Source organism: Muscardinus avellanarius (genome assembly GCF_963383645.1).
Source record: "Muscardinus avellanarius genome assembly, chromosome: 1".
Taxonomy (NCBI): Eukaryota; Metazoa; Chordata; class Mammalia; order Rodentia; family Gliridae; genus Muscardinus; species Muscardinus avellanarius.
In genome coordinates, this window is record NC_137786.1 from 126947722 (window position 1) to 126961009 (window position 13288).

Consider the following 13288-nt stretch of genomic DNA (forward strand, 5'->3'; position numbering starts at 1 on the left):
CCCTTAAGGGCGTTCTCTTAAGCTGCAAGGGCTGTTCTGTCCTCACGTGGAGCAGGAGCAGGCCAGATCTGCCCAAGCAGCCCTTGAACCATTCTCCAGAGGGGCTGGAGTATAAATGGCTCGCTCTAGAGTGTTTTAATTTTGAGGTCTTTTTCTTTTTGTTATACTGGGAATTGAAACCAAGAACATCCTACCTCCAGGCTATACCCTCATCCCTATTTTATTTTTTATTTTGAAACAAGGTCACTAAGTTACTGGGGGCCTTGCTAAGATTTACTGAGGCTGGCTTTGAACCTGTGATCCTCCTGACTCAGCCTCTCAAGTAGTAGAATTACAGATGTGTGCCACCCTGTCCAGCTGTGGTGTGTATTATGGAGCACCACTCAGAGCTGTCATTGAGTTTTAGCTCCAGCCAGTCATAGTGGTAGCAGGCTGGATATTCCTGTGTGGCCTCCCCTTTCCTGAGTCAATTCCCTATGGTCTTTCTGGCTGCAGGAAATGATTAGAAGAATTACACAGGAGTCCTCATTTAGGATCTGCTTCTGAGGAAACCCAAGCCATGGACATCTCCAGGAGTTTCTCATCCCCTCATCCCCCATAGCACCATGCACACAGTTGGCACCTGATGAATGCCTCACTCAGACAGAAATGAGACATAAGAACAGATACAAGAGTGGCTCTGAGTTGGTTCCAAGTGGTGGCTTGCAGAGCAGCCAGACAAAAGGCTTGGCCCCCTCCACATCTGGGAACACCCATAGCCACAGTCTCACCTCTGTCCTGCCCACTTGGTTCCTGGTCAAACCTCAGTGGGCGCAGAGGTCTCATGGGTCCAGCATCCATCCCAAATGAGAGGAGAGTAGCTTGGTGCAGTGTTTTGTGATCCTAATAAGAATGGTGGTTAGCCAGGCGTGGTGGTGCACGCTTGTAATCCCAGCATTTAGGAGGCTGAGACCTGGAGGATCATGGTTCGCAGACAGCCTCAGCTACTTAGTAAGGCCCTCTGCAACTCAATGAGACCTGGTTTCAAAAAAGAAAAAGGATAAAAATAGGGCAGGGGGTGTAGCTTGGAGGCCGAATGCCCCTGGGTTCCATCCCCAGACCCGCAAAAACAAACAAACAAACAAACAAACAAACAAACAAAACCAATGGTGGTTATTCCTAGTCCATTTGACTCAGAAGTGAGGACTATTACATTGCTCTATTTACCCCACACTCCGTACGCAGTTACTGAAACTGTCACTGTGTCCTATATTCTATAGGCCATTATGTATATTTTGAACCATTATATAAATGGACTTGATTTGGTACTTGTGAATGTCATTAAACTCCTCCCATACCAGTAACAACACTGTTTCCATGGAAACAAATACATTCAGAAGTGAAGGCCCTAGGGACAAAGCAGGTGGAGTGGGGAATGGAGCCTCCTGATTGCTGCTTCCAGAGCACAGGGCCTGTTGCTGTGGCATGACTGCTCTGTGAAGGTGGGGCAAGTTCCTTCAGGTTTTTATTGATTTCCCTTTGATAAAAGTCCTGGATAATTCATCTCATTCTGCACATGCTCATCCTAGTACACAGCTCTACAAAGTTTATGGCACTGTAGGCCATTCAGTACCCTCATTATTTCCCACTCTTGGGCCCTTTGTCTCCATGGGAATGGGGCCAAGGGAGGGTCTCAGAATTCAGCCTATTCAGTGGTGATGAGGATGGAAGAAGAAGAAGGAGCCCAGAGAAGAAAGAAGGGATCCTCAGGAGGCTGCAGCTCAGAGGAAGACCCCAGGATCTTTCCAGTGGCTGCTACCCGAGTCATTTGCTCCCCTTGTTATTAAACAATTGGGTATTAAGATGAAGACTGCAATGATTAGGATACACACTGTCCCCAAAGTCTCATGAGTTGAAGGCTTTGTACCTGGTGTAGCAATGTCCAGATAGGGGCTTTCAGGATGTGATTGGATGCCAAGGGCTCTAACTTCATCAGTGGGTGATTCCATTGATGCCAATGGATGGCTGGGAGGAGGTGAAAACTGTAGGCAGTGGGGCATGGTAGGCAGAATTAGGTGACTGTGGACATGCCCTTGGGGACTATATCTTGCCCATAGTTGCTCTCTCTTTTTCCCTATCCTTCCTGGCTGTCATGAGCTGAGCAGCTTTCCTCCACTACATCCTACCGCCATGATGCTTCTGCCTTGGAGCCAGTTGACCATGGTCTGAAGCCTTTGAAGCTTTCCTTTAAGTTGTTTGCCTTAGGTATTTGTCTAGTGATGAAAAACTGACTAACATAAAGACTCTTTAGCCTGAAGGGGCATTATATTTGGAGCCCTTTTAGGAGAGCCTGATTGAGGAGCTTCCCAGGCCTTGACAGGCAGCACATCTCCTCTATTTGGAAGGAATCAAGCATAGGTTGCAATGACTTCTTTTTTTTCCCCATAATGGGGATGGAACTCAGGGGCTTTCTGCTTCCGAGCTACACCCCAGCCCTGTTTTTTATTCTTTATTTTTTGAAACAGGGTCCCACTGAGTTGCAAAGTGCCTCACTAAGTAGCTGAGGCTTTCTGCAAACCATGATCCTCCTGTCTCAGCCTCTCGAATGCTGGAATTACAAGCATTTGCCACCACACCTAGCTTGCAATGACCTCTTATAATAAAACAGCTGAGCATTACTTTCTTCAGGAAGTCCTCTCACGTGATCAAATTCTCCTCTGATCCCAGAGCTACTTACTTATTCTCAGAGACTGCAATTGTGACACTATGCTGTAATTGCTTATGTGCTTGATATCCTTTGGGGCAGGGTATGTGCCTTCACATGCCATGGGCCTAGTCCAGTGCCAGGCATTTAGAAAGAGGGGGTGTATGATTGGCGAGTGAGTTCCCAGCGCCACAATATTCACCAAGTCTTCACAAATGCTGGTACCTGGGAGGGGTGTTGAACTTTCAAAAGAGGGTATGGCTGGGCGTGGTGGCACATGGAGGGTCCTTGCTGCCTGTTTCTTTCAAAACATGGACCCAAACCCTCTTGTAGCAAGCAAGTGTCCCTGATTATTCCACTCAACTATGTCAACCCCAGACACAGCACAGTGAAGTGGAGGAGAATCAGACAGGTCAGAAGCTTGGGTTCAAGTCCTGGTTCTGCTGCTTCCTGGCTGTGTTACCCAGGACAAGTCACACGCCTCTTCTGAGTCACAGTTTCCTCTTCTCCAGGTGATTGCTCATGTTTCTTCTAAGAGTCTATACTTCTCAAATTGTCCAGTCTCAGCATCTTGGAGCCATTGACAAGGGGGCAGAGAAGGCCACTGTCCTCACTCTTCTGCCACTGCACGTGCTGTGCAAATACTGTACTATGTTCTGGGGATACATCAGAGACCAAATAGAGCTTGCTGATGGAGAGGGGAGATGGCTATCCATTAAACGATTGCAATATGAACTTATATGTACAAATAAGCTCAGAGAGAAGGGCTATGGCTCTATAAGAACATACAGTAAGGGAATTTGACTTAGCCTGGGGGATTTGACTTAGAGGAGGCTTCAAAGGAAGATAGTCTATCTGAGATAGCAGGATGAGCAGAGTTGCCATGTGAAGGGATGGGGAGTGGGCTGTGTCCAGAGTGACATGCATCCTCAGAGGAGGGACAGGGGAAAACCAAGGCCCTGTGCAGACAGAAGCATCCCCTACTTGAGAACCAGAAAGAAGGTCCATGTGACTGGAATGTGGAATGTTAAGGGGCAAAATGAGGCCCCAGAGGCAGGCAGGAACCAGGTCACGTTTCTTATAGCAGACTCTTCTAAAACATGCTAAAGAGTGAGATATTTAGGCCAGGCATGGTGGCACGTGCTTGTAATCCCAGCATTTGGAAGGCTGAGACAGGAGGATCAAGGTTCGTGGATAGCCTCAGTTACCTAGTGAGGCTTTTTGCAACTAATGAGACCCTGTTTCAAAAATAAATAAAAAAAATAGGGCTGAGGGTGTAGCTCAGAGGTGGAATGCCCCTGGGTTCCATCCACAGTACAAAAAAAAAGTGATTTTTCCCCTAAAACAATAGAAAGCCATTGAGATATTTTCAAGAGAGAGATGACATTGTCAGATTTGTATTTGGAAACCTGGCTCTAGCTGAAGTAAGGACCATGAAATAGCTAGGGGACTGGGGTGGGTGTTGGCCATGATGGACAGAAGATGGAGAGAGGTGGAAGATTTAAGAGACAGGCAGTTTAGAATTTGGTGAGGGTTGGCTATCGGTATGAGGGAAAGAGAAATTTAAAAAGGAACTTGGTAGCCAGGCGTGGTGGTGCACGCTTGTAATCCCAGCATTTGGGAGGCTGAGACCAGAGGATCGTGGTTTGTGGACAGCCTCAGCTACTTAGTGAGGCCCTCTGCAACTCAGTGATACTCGGTTTCAAAATAAAGAATAAAAAATAGGGCAGGAGGTGTAGCTCTGAGGTCGAATGCCCCTGGGTTCCATCCCCAGACCCGCAAAAAAAAAAAAAAAAAAAAAAAAAAGGAACTTGGTGGGGTCTGCAGCCTAGGGGATCCCTCAGACTTGGATAAACAGGTTTTTCAGTAGGAGAAAAATCTGATAGCTGGAAGAATGGGCCTAGGACACAGTTTTGGAATCTTTCACTGGATCATGGCAGGGAAAAGGAACTAGTGAGTCTCTTGTTCCAAGATGCTGAGTGAATTAAATAACAATCATAAAGTGCCTCGGAAAACTGAGTCTTGCCATAAATAATAAACAGGGACGTTATACAAATAACCAGCTTTGCGGCCCCAGTGGAAGAAAACACATCAGTAAGAAAAATGAAATAAGAAAAAATGCACCCAAAAGCCCCAAATAACTAAATGACAGTATTAGCCAATATCCCGGGGGCTGTGGCAGGCAGAGGAGGAATGGTCTCAGGAAAATGATTGTGCACCCTTAGCATGAGCAGACTGGCTGCAGCCTTCCCAGGGTGAAGAGCTGCCCACACCAGTGAGCCTCGTTTTTCCCGGGGTCAGGTCCCCAGGCCACCCCATTCCCGCTCCCCTCTGCTCTGAAGCAGGTTATCTGCAGACCTCCCAGACTGCCTCTCTGCCACCTAGAGTACAGCTGTTAGGCGCCTCAACTGGCTTTCTGAGGACAGGCAGGAGAAAGAAACATGGATCTGCCTGAAGAGGCTGCTGAGCACTCAGCTGCCTTCCTAGTGCTGGTGACCTTGGTGACCAGAGCACTTGCATTATGAGATGGGTGATGGGAACAAGGTGTGGGTAGGGTGCTGAGAGCCCAGACAGAGCTATGCATCATTGCGTTTCAAGCCTCACAGATGATCTTGTCTGACATAAGAGAAGGCTGAAATCCAGATATCCGGGGACATGCCAGGGACAAGCACATAGCTGGTTCCTTACTCTTTAACAGCTGGTTCCCTCTACTATGTATCTCAGCTTGGAGAAAGTCTCTATGCTCCCACCTCTGTTAGGGGAGAGGCAGGTGGCTGAATGCTTCAGACCCATTTTTATGGCTTGTGGGTGGGGTGCAGAAAAACAGAACAGGCTTCCCCACCATCACAGAGATCTTCAGGGCCAGATTTTCACCCTCTCAGGGTTCCATCTCCTCCATTAGACTGTGCACCATGGTGGCGGTATATTTGCACACAGAGCCTGGACCAGGATGATGGTACCATCTAGGAGCTGTGGGACATGTAAATCTGGAAAGGTCTGTCTGTCTGTGCAACTAGCTTTCTCTTCCTGGGTGCACCAGCTCTCCCCACGAGGCTCAGAATCTGCAGCGAGCATAAGCTGCCTTTACTAATCACCCATGAGTGTCTCTTCCTGGGAAGATGAAAGGGACAGTGCTGGGAGGCATTTCTGCTTTCCCTTCACTGAGCTGAGAGAAGCAGCCAGTGTCTGGGATTTGGAATGTCCTAGAAATGTGCTGCCTGCCCCCTCTGCAGCCTGAGAGGACACCCCAAGAGCAGAAGGAGAGCCCTCCTGTGCACTGTGCAGGCCCGTCTTGGCTTCAGGGGCTGACGGGAAGGGAGGTAAAGCTTCACTGCCTCCCCTTTCCCTTAAACATCCTCTTCCTCATCACTTTCTCAGGACTTCTATGTCTTCATGTGATTTTCTGGTTCTTTAGGAAACATCTTTCCAGGCCTGTGTCCCTTGCTCCAAATGTCTCCTGTATTTTCCCCTTTTTGCTTCCTGCCCCTGCTACCTTACCTATCTTCCTAGTCACCCTGAAAATACAAACCAAGCTAAAGTGTTAGGGATTTAAACTCTGTTCCTGGTTTCAGCTTCAGTTTTCAGAAGTCCAGAATCCCTGGGTGCTCATAGAACTGGGCTGCAGTCCTTTTCCTGTTTATCCTGGGCAAGTTGTACAGTGCCCCTGGGCTATTCTGAGTTGCTGTCATATTTGGGATTGGTCATGGTTCCAACACAGAGGAACACTGAGCTTTCTGAGAGGCCAGCAGAGCCCCTCACCTGGCACCAGGCAACATCTTTCTATTCTGCTTAGGAAGAGACCAGCTGTGGATGAGGAATTCACTTTAAGAAGGTGGATGGTTCTGGGATCTTCAGGTGAAAGGAATCATTGGGGGATGGCAGAAAAAAAGGAGATAAAGTGTGTGTGTGTGTGTGTGTGTGTGTGTATGTGTGTGTGTGTTGGGGATGAGGGACAGGAGACAGACATATAGGAAGTATCTGCCTAGAGATTCTCCAAGAACATGCCCAGAGCTGGTGCGGAGAGGAGGAAGACCACCACCCTTGGGGAAGACCCTTCTCAGCCCTTCTGTTCTGCTGAGCTGCCTCAGCCCTGATCTCCCTGGAAGAGACTCCAGACCTGGGACTGAAGGAAATCCTGAGAGTTAGGAGATTACTGAAGAGGTGGAGATTCATTCTTCTTCATCTTCTCTGCTGGATGAGCTCCTTCTCATGACCCTCCTGATAGTTGTGGGTGACTTTGTACATTGCCACTCACTTAAATAAATTACTTCAATAAAAATGCAGGGAGTGCTCCCTGTGTGGGAGACCCTGGAATAAAGCTCAGGGATGAGAGAGGAAGAAGGGAGTGAGGCCTCAGCTAACTCTCCAGGTGGGGTCTCCAGGGACATGCAGTCCAATGGGCAGCCATGAGTGTGCCAAGTTCTACAACACAAACAGACTTGTTGCCATGGTGGAGCACATGGTGGGGGTTTTAACTTAGGTAGGGTGTGAGGCAGGGTCTCTGTGTAGGTGAAATTTACACAGTGATTTTCCTGAGTGTTTTTGCTGTGAGCTCCTTGAGGGCAGGGACAGCGTCTTATTCATTCTTAAAGCTCCAGTGCTTACAAAGACGTCTGGCACTGATGATAAATTGGTATTATTTTATGGCATTGAATGTTTGATGCATAAAGAAAGGATCTCCTTCAGAAGTTTCTTTAAAGCCCCATGTTCTTAATTACATGAAGATAATATTAGATGAATCTGATTCTCTTATGCCCACCCTATCTTTATTCCTTGCTTTCTTGTCTTCCCTTTGTTGAATGTTGTTCCTCTCTCTATTGGATGCTTCAGATGTGTTGAGATTAAATAGGAAAGCATGTGTATATACACACACATACACACATACACACATGCACACACACATACACACATACACACATGCACACACATGCACACACATTACTTACTGCCTCTGTTACTGTTAGTACTGCATCTCTTTGAGAAGCTATTAAGCACTCCAAATAGAGCAAACCTCTCATTGACTATCACATGGCTCCTTAAATGATCTTTGAATAGCATTTTCTTTTTATTGCTTGGTGTATTTTAACAGCACCAATTGCGATTACTCTAACTTATGATAAACCTCAGATCTATAAAGCTCTTGTTTCATTCATTACTTTCCTCTTGCTCCTTCTCAAGCTGTATTTTTTTTTTTTGGAATGCAGAAAAGAGACCAGTGGAGGGAGAAGAAAATAAAGATACCAAATTAACAGGGAAACAAATGAAATGGGGGACCTCTCCTCCCTGGGTGACAGACACCCTATTAGATACTGTTAAACAAAACAAATATGGTTTAATACAGTGCAAGTAGGTCTTTCGTATTTATTCTGAATTAGAACTATAATGATCACCACCTTATATTTAATGGAAGAAGCGGCTAATTGTTCTGGTATCTTCCTCAATTCAGTAATTGGGAGAAAAATAATTATTTTATACTATGTTAGCAATTGTTCAATTTATACCAAGGTATTTTGTGTGGCATGGACAGAGATGTGTGTTTCTCGATTGATGTCATGGCTGCTCTTCTAGTTAAATTATTAATGTGTGTGAATTATAATTATTTTTGCATACTGCTATGAGATATTATAAACCATAAAACAGCTGTCCATGCTTGTGGGTGCCTTTTCTTATCTGTAGATGTGTTGGAGTTTGGGCATGTGAGCTTTAGGAAGAGAGAAAATGGTGTAACGTGGCACACAGCTGTCTGGAGTGGAGACAGGCCTCCTTGCACTGTTCCTCATGTCTCCCACCCCTCCAGAGCCAAAGTAAACCCAATGCTCTCTCCTCTGGCCCACTGTCTCACCCTCTTCCTGTCCTGTCTCCATTTTGTGAGTTGGGACTTGTAACTCCTCACACATATTGGCTTAGTTTTCTCACCACCCTCTCATCTTCTTGGTCACCTAGAAGCTGGGGTCAGATACCTGGAGCTTGGGGTTTCAAATCCAGTCCAGCTTCTGACTTTTGGGCTCCCCTAATCCCTAGGAATCTCGGTTCAGCTTCTCTAATGAGCATTGCCAGCGAAAGAACATGTCTATTCAGCACCACGGACAGAGGCATGCTGTCAGTTCCCACAAATTAGAAGTTACAGCCTAGCACTCTTGTCAAGCAGCGGTGTTGGGAAGGGAGGGGGTGACTGCGAAAGAAAGAAAGGGAGTCAATGAAAGAGACTGATGGGCAGGACGGAATATGCAGGCTCACCCCTGGCTGTGCTCAGCCATGGGGTTCCCACAAATGAGAAGTGGCTTCTTAGAGGCTGCTGCCTTCCCCACAGACAGGTGGCAAATGGGGAGGTGATCACTTCCTGGGCTTAATTGTGCTGGCATAATACCTATCAGACTGTCACCCTCATGAGTGCCTGTGACAGATCCCTAGCTGGCAAGGGCTCAGGTTCGGGGCACACGTGGGGCATAAGTGCCATGGATGGTGGGAGAAGAGTGAACTATGGGCCATAGACAGAGGACACTGGGGCCATCCTATGGTCTACCTCTGGGGACAGAGATAGAAGTGGACTGCCTCCTCCTTTCTTGGAGTGGGAATGAGGCTACAGGGGCTCTGAGCCTTGGAAGGAAGAGGCCCAGCTCGGGGCAAGCTGAGCTGGTAGGAAGCCAAGGCTTCATTTGTCTGACTTTAATGAATAAATGGCATCCTCAGCCATTGTTTATCTACTTTTGAATTCTGACAAACAGTCTGTGGCATCTGATGAAGAGGGTTATTAGCTGCACGAAGACAGATGGCTGGGGATGGAGAGGATTGGTTCTTTATTACAGCAGGCCCATAAGTGACAGCCCTGCTCTCACATCTCAGCCTCAGCATCAGTGTTAATACCTTCCCCAGGTCTTCTGTGACCCAGGCACATCTCTGAGGAAAGACCCAGAGCAAGAGGAAGGCAGGATGGCCCATGGGTATGACGGAGAGGTGGGCCAATAGAATTGAAAAAGAGCACAGAGTTGCAAGTGTAAGCTCTTTGAGAATAAAAACATTCATATAGCACTTATTGTATTCTAGCCTCTGCCTTATTTTTCTGCTCAGATTCTTCTAAGTGCCCTGTAAGGTGCTATTTATCCAACAGGCATTCAAGAAATGTGAGTGTTTGATGAGACTGGTAGAGAAGTTTGGGTTAGAGAGACAACAGAAGCAGATTTAATTGGCTGGGTAGGTGGGCGAGGAACAAAGGTAGGGAAGAGACAGGAAGAGAAGGAGGGGATTCAAAGGGAGGAGGGGGTGAGTGTTAAGGAAATGCCAGGAACCAGTATCCCGCAGTCACTGTTCCTCCCCACATTACTGCATAAATAGCTTCATGGAAATCAAGCTGAGCTGCCCACTCTCCTGTCTGACATGTCCCAAGTTCTATTTTTAATGGTTTTTCTGTACTACTGCTACAAGGCATAGTTCGCTCTCCATATTACCCTCGAGGCAGTAGGAGGTTCTCACTGACCTTCATTCATTCTCCGAAACTTGTCCTTGGCCATGTAGCCCAGCACCAGACAACATCCTCTCTTCTGGAGGCCCAGTTCTGGAAGAAAAGCAGAGATAAGTGAGTTGGGAAAGAGTTGAGAGTTAAGGATCTGTGGGGCTTGTTGCTCTTATAACAAACATTCATATAGCACTTCCTATCCTTCAGGCATAATTTTAAACCAAAAATCTTATTGAATTTTCACGTCATGAAAGGTGCGTGCCACTATTATTCCCATTTCATATCTTTCCATTCAGTAAGTAAGTTTAGATGGAAAAATTAGGGGGTGCAGAGCCAGGATTTTGAACTGAGGCAGTCTGGCTCCAGAATTCATACTCATAACCATTACCCTGGGCTTCCTAGACCCTTTATATCCTGGGTCTTGGGTCTATACCCATACCATCACCTTGAGATTATGGTTAGAAGAGAAGAGGCAGAACCCAGCTATTGGTGTCCAGGATGGGACTGTGCAACCAGATGCAGTGGGCGACCCAGAATAAAGAAAGACTGAGTGTTTTTGGGGGAAGACACAGGGGTTGTGAGGTACAAGCAGAAGGACTCTCTTTATTCCTTTCAAAGGGTTGAGTTTCTGGGGCTGGGAATCCTGTGCATTCCTATATTGAGGCATCATTCAACACCTCCATCCAGTGCTTGTGAAGTATAGACTCAGAGCACAGGGGTTGGGATAGCTAAGACACACAAGAACCCACACAGCATTTACCCAACTGGAAAAAAAAAAACAAGATAGAACAATAATTCCAGGAAGCAAATGCAAGAGATGATTTATTTATATATTTGTCTAGTATTTTGCACACTAACACTGATATGTGTGTGAGCTTTGGACTGGAGTACCTCTGTCTCGTGAGAAGCCAGGCTTTCTTCTTTGGCTTCTCTCTCTCTCTCTCTCTCTCTCTCTCTCTCTCTCTCTCTCTCTCTCTCTCTCTCTCTCTCTCTTTCTCTCAGTGGTACTGGGTTTCTGGAAACCCTTTTACCTCTGAGCTACACTCCCAGACCTATTTTATAGTTTTTTATTTGGAAACAGGGTCTCTTAAGCCAGCATGGCTGGCTTTGAACCTGCGCGATCCTCCTGTCTCTGCCTCCCAAGAGTGAGGATTACAAGCATGTGCCACCATGCCTGGCAGCATTTCTCTTTTAATATTCATTTGTTTTAAGAACCTTATGGGTTCTGAAGGAATTCTATACCCAGTTCCCCTTTTGATGCCCACAACAACCCCATGAGGTTAACAGATGGGCCATTATTATTCACATGGGAATACACATGGGAAAATTGAAGCTCAAGATGAATGCAATGACTGTCTCTGATTTAGATTCCCTATTTCCACCTCTTTGCTTAAAGTCATACAAACATAACAGCTACCAGAAACTGGGCAAGTGGGTAAGGGCTGATTTCTGGAGGAGAGAATGTGACGGCAGGTTCCTGGGTGCCTGGCTGCTTCCTTCCTTTATTTCTGAGGAGTGGTGTGTCTTAGGGGGCTGCTGTAGAGCACTGGACATGTCTCTGAACTCCAGCCTGTCAGTGTCTGCGCTGTCAGAGGATAGACGGAGTGGACCATCCACTTCCTGCTGCCCAGGTCTACCCTCCAAGGTACTGGGATAAAAGGGAGTGTAGGGCCCGTGAGAGACAGATAAGTCAAGCTTGGGGCTCATGCCCTAGAGAAAAACAAAGCATGGCAGGTGGTGGCAGCATGCCACTGCCCTGGGAGGTCGCCTGCTTTGATCTCATGATTCTTTAAAGGGGTTTATTGACTATCAGTAAAGAGCAGAGAGGCAGATCTGAGGGTGCCGTTTCCAAAGGCACTCACTTCTCTTCCTTCCCCTGCTCACTCGCTTGCTGATCTGAAGCTGCAGCCCAAACCGCCCTCACTTCAAACAGCCTTACATCTCAGGCACCCAAATTGACGATGTTAAGTTCTCCCATCCAAGGCCTTGGCCCTTTCTTCAGGGCACCTCCTCCATAGAGGGCCGGGTGGATCAAAGCCCCTTTGATGTTTACTTACTATATTTGTGGATTCTTTCTAACAACCACCTCCAAGAGGCAGGAATGCTGCATGCCAGGAGGGACCTAGCACAAGTACAAGCTGTGAGGAGGCGCTGAGCTCCAACCAACAATAGCCTCTTGCTGGAGACCATTGAAACCTCAGCGTGGCCAGCCCATTAGGATTGCAGGAGTATTGTTCATCATCAGAGGGATACAATTGCTGACGATTCCTATTATATCTGCCATCCACTTCTTATGCCCATCTAAAGCATGTCAGCAGGGGTTCCTAACGAGCAAGGGAGTCTGGGTTCTGGAACTAAGCCCAGGAGGAGACTCAGGGGGAGCGCTGAGCAAGGAGAATGACTTGGAAAGGATGGATGGACAGTCCCCTGACCTCTCAGGGGAATGGGAGGAGAAGCCATTATCCTAAAGAGTTGAAGTCCAGGCAACCTGTTGCATCTGGCTATGTATGCTGGCTGTTTCTGCCACCCCAGTGCAACTCATCCTATGTCACATGCTAGGATGGCCCCAGGGTGATTGCCTGAGGAGAGCCTGCATGTTCACACAGTTATTATGAGCAAGTCTCCCTATGTTTGATTTTTGTAAATGAGAAAAAAAAAGAAGTTGAAAAAAAGCCCTGATTAATAAAAGAAATAGAGGACGAGGTAATTTCTCAATGTATTTGGCTCATTTAATTTGACACGTGTGGGTTAGTCTTAATTATTTAGGCGGCTACATTACAAGGCGCTAATAAGCACGCTGCAGATATTTATTAAGTGAGAGGGCTCTCTGACTGTGCCTTTGCTGAGAAGCGGGGAGAAGTCACTGGGCTCTCTGGGAGAACAAGCAGGTTGGAGAGTTAGCAAAGTGAGAACCAGCTCATTTTCCATTATCAAAAATCTGGGATGCTTTTTGGAGAGGTTTGTGGAGCTAAATTAGAGGTCATGGAGTCCACATGTGAAACCAGGCAGCAGGGACATAAGTGTGAGAGGAGAAAAACCTGGAAGTAGCTGGGGGAGGTGGGGTGTTGTCAGAGATACTGACCAGTGTCTGGGCAAAACAAAGGCAGGAAATAGGTATTAGGATAGGGTATGTTTGTTAGGGAGAAAGGAGA

General features: G+C 46.9%; 1 protein-coding gene across 3 annotated transcripts in view; it reads right to left on the bottom strand.

Annotated features, from left to right (window-relative positions):
- KIRREL3 (kirre like nephrin family adhesion molecule 3) overlaps positions 1–13288 on the bottom strand; it is a gene marked incomplete at both ends in the record, with an annotated part of 594525 nt that overhangs the window by 136507 nt on the left and 444730 nt on the right. For 2 of the 3 annotated variants that reach the window (XM_080714132.1, XM_080714130.1), the window contains one exon: positions 10158–10235. The exons of the other annotated variant lie outside the window; for it this stretch is intronic. In XM_080714132.1, the coding sequence (XP_080570258.1) occupies positions 10158–10235 (78 nt within the window). The remainder of the gene's footprint in view (positions 1–10157; positions 10236–13288) is intronic. 3 annotated transcript variants of the gene reach the window in all.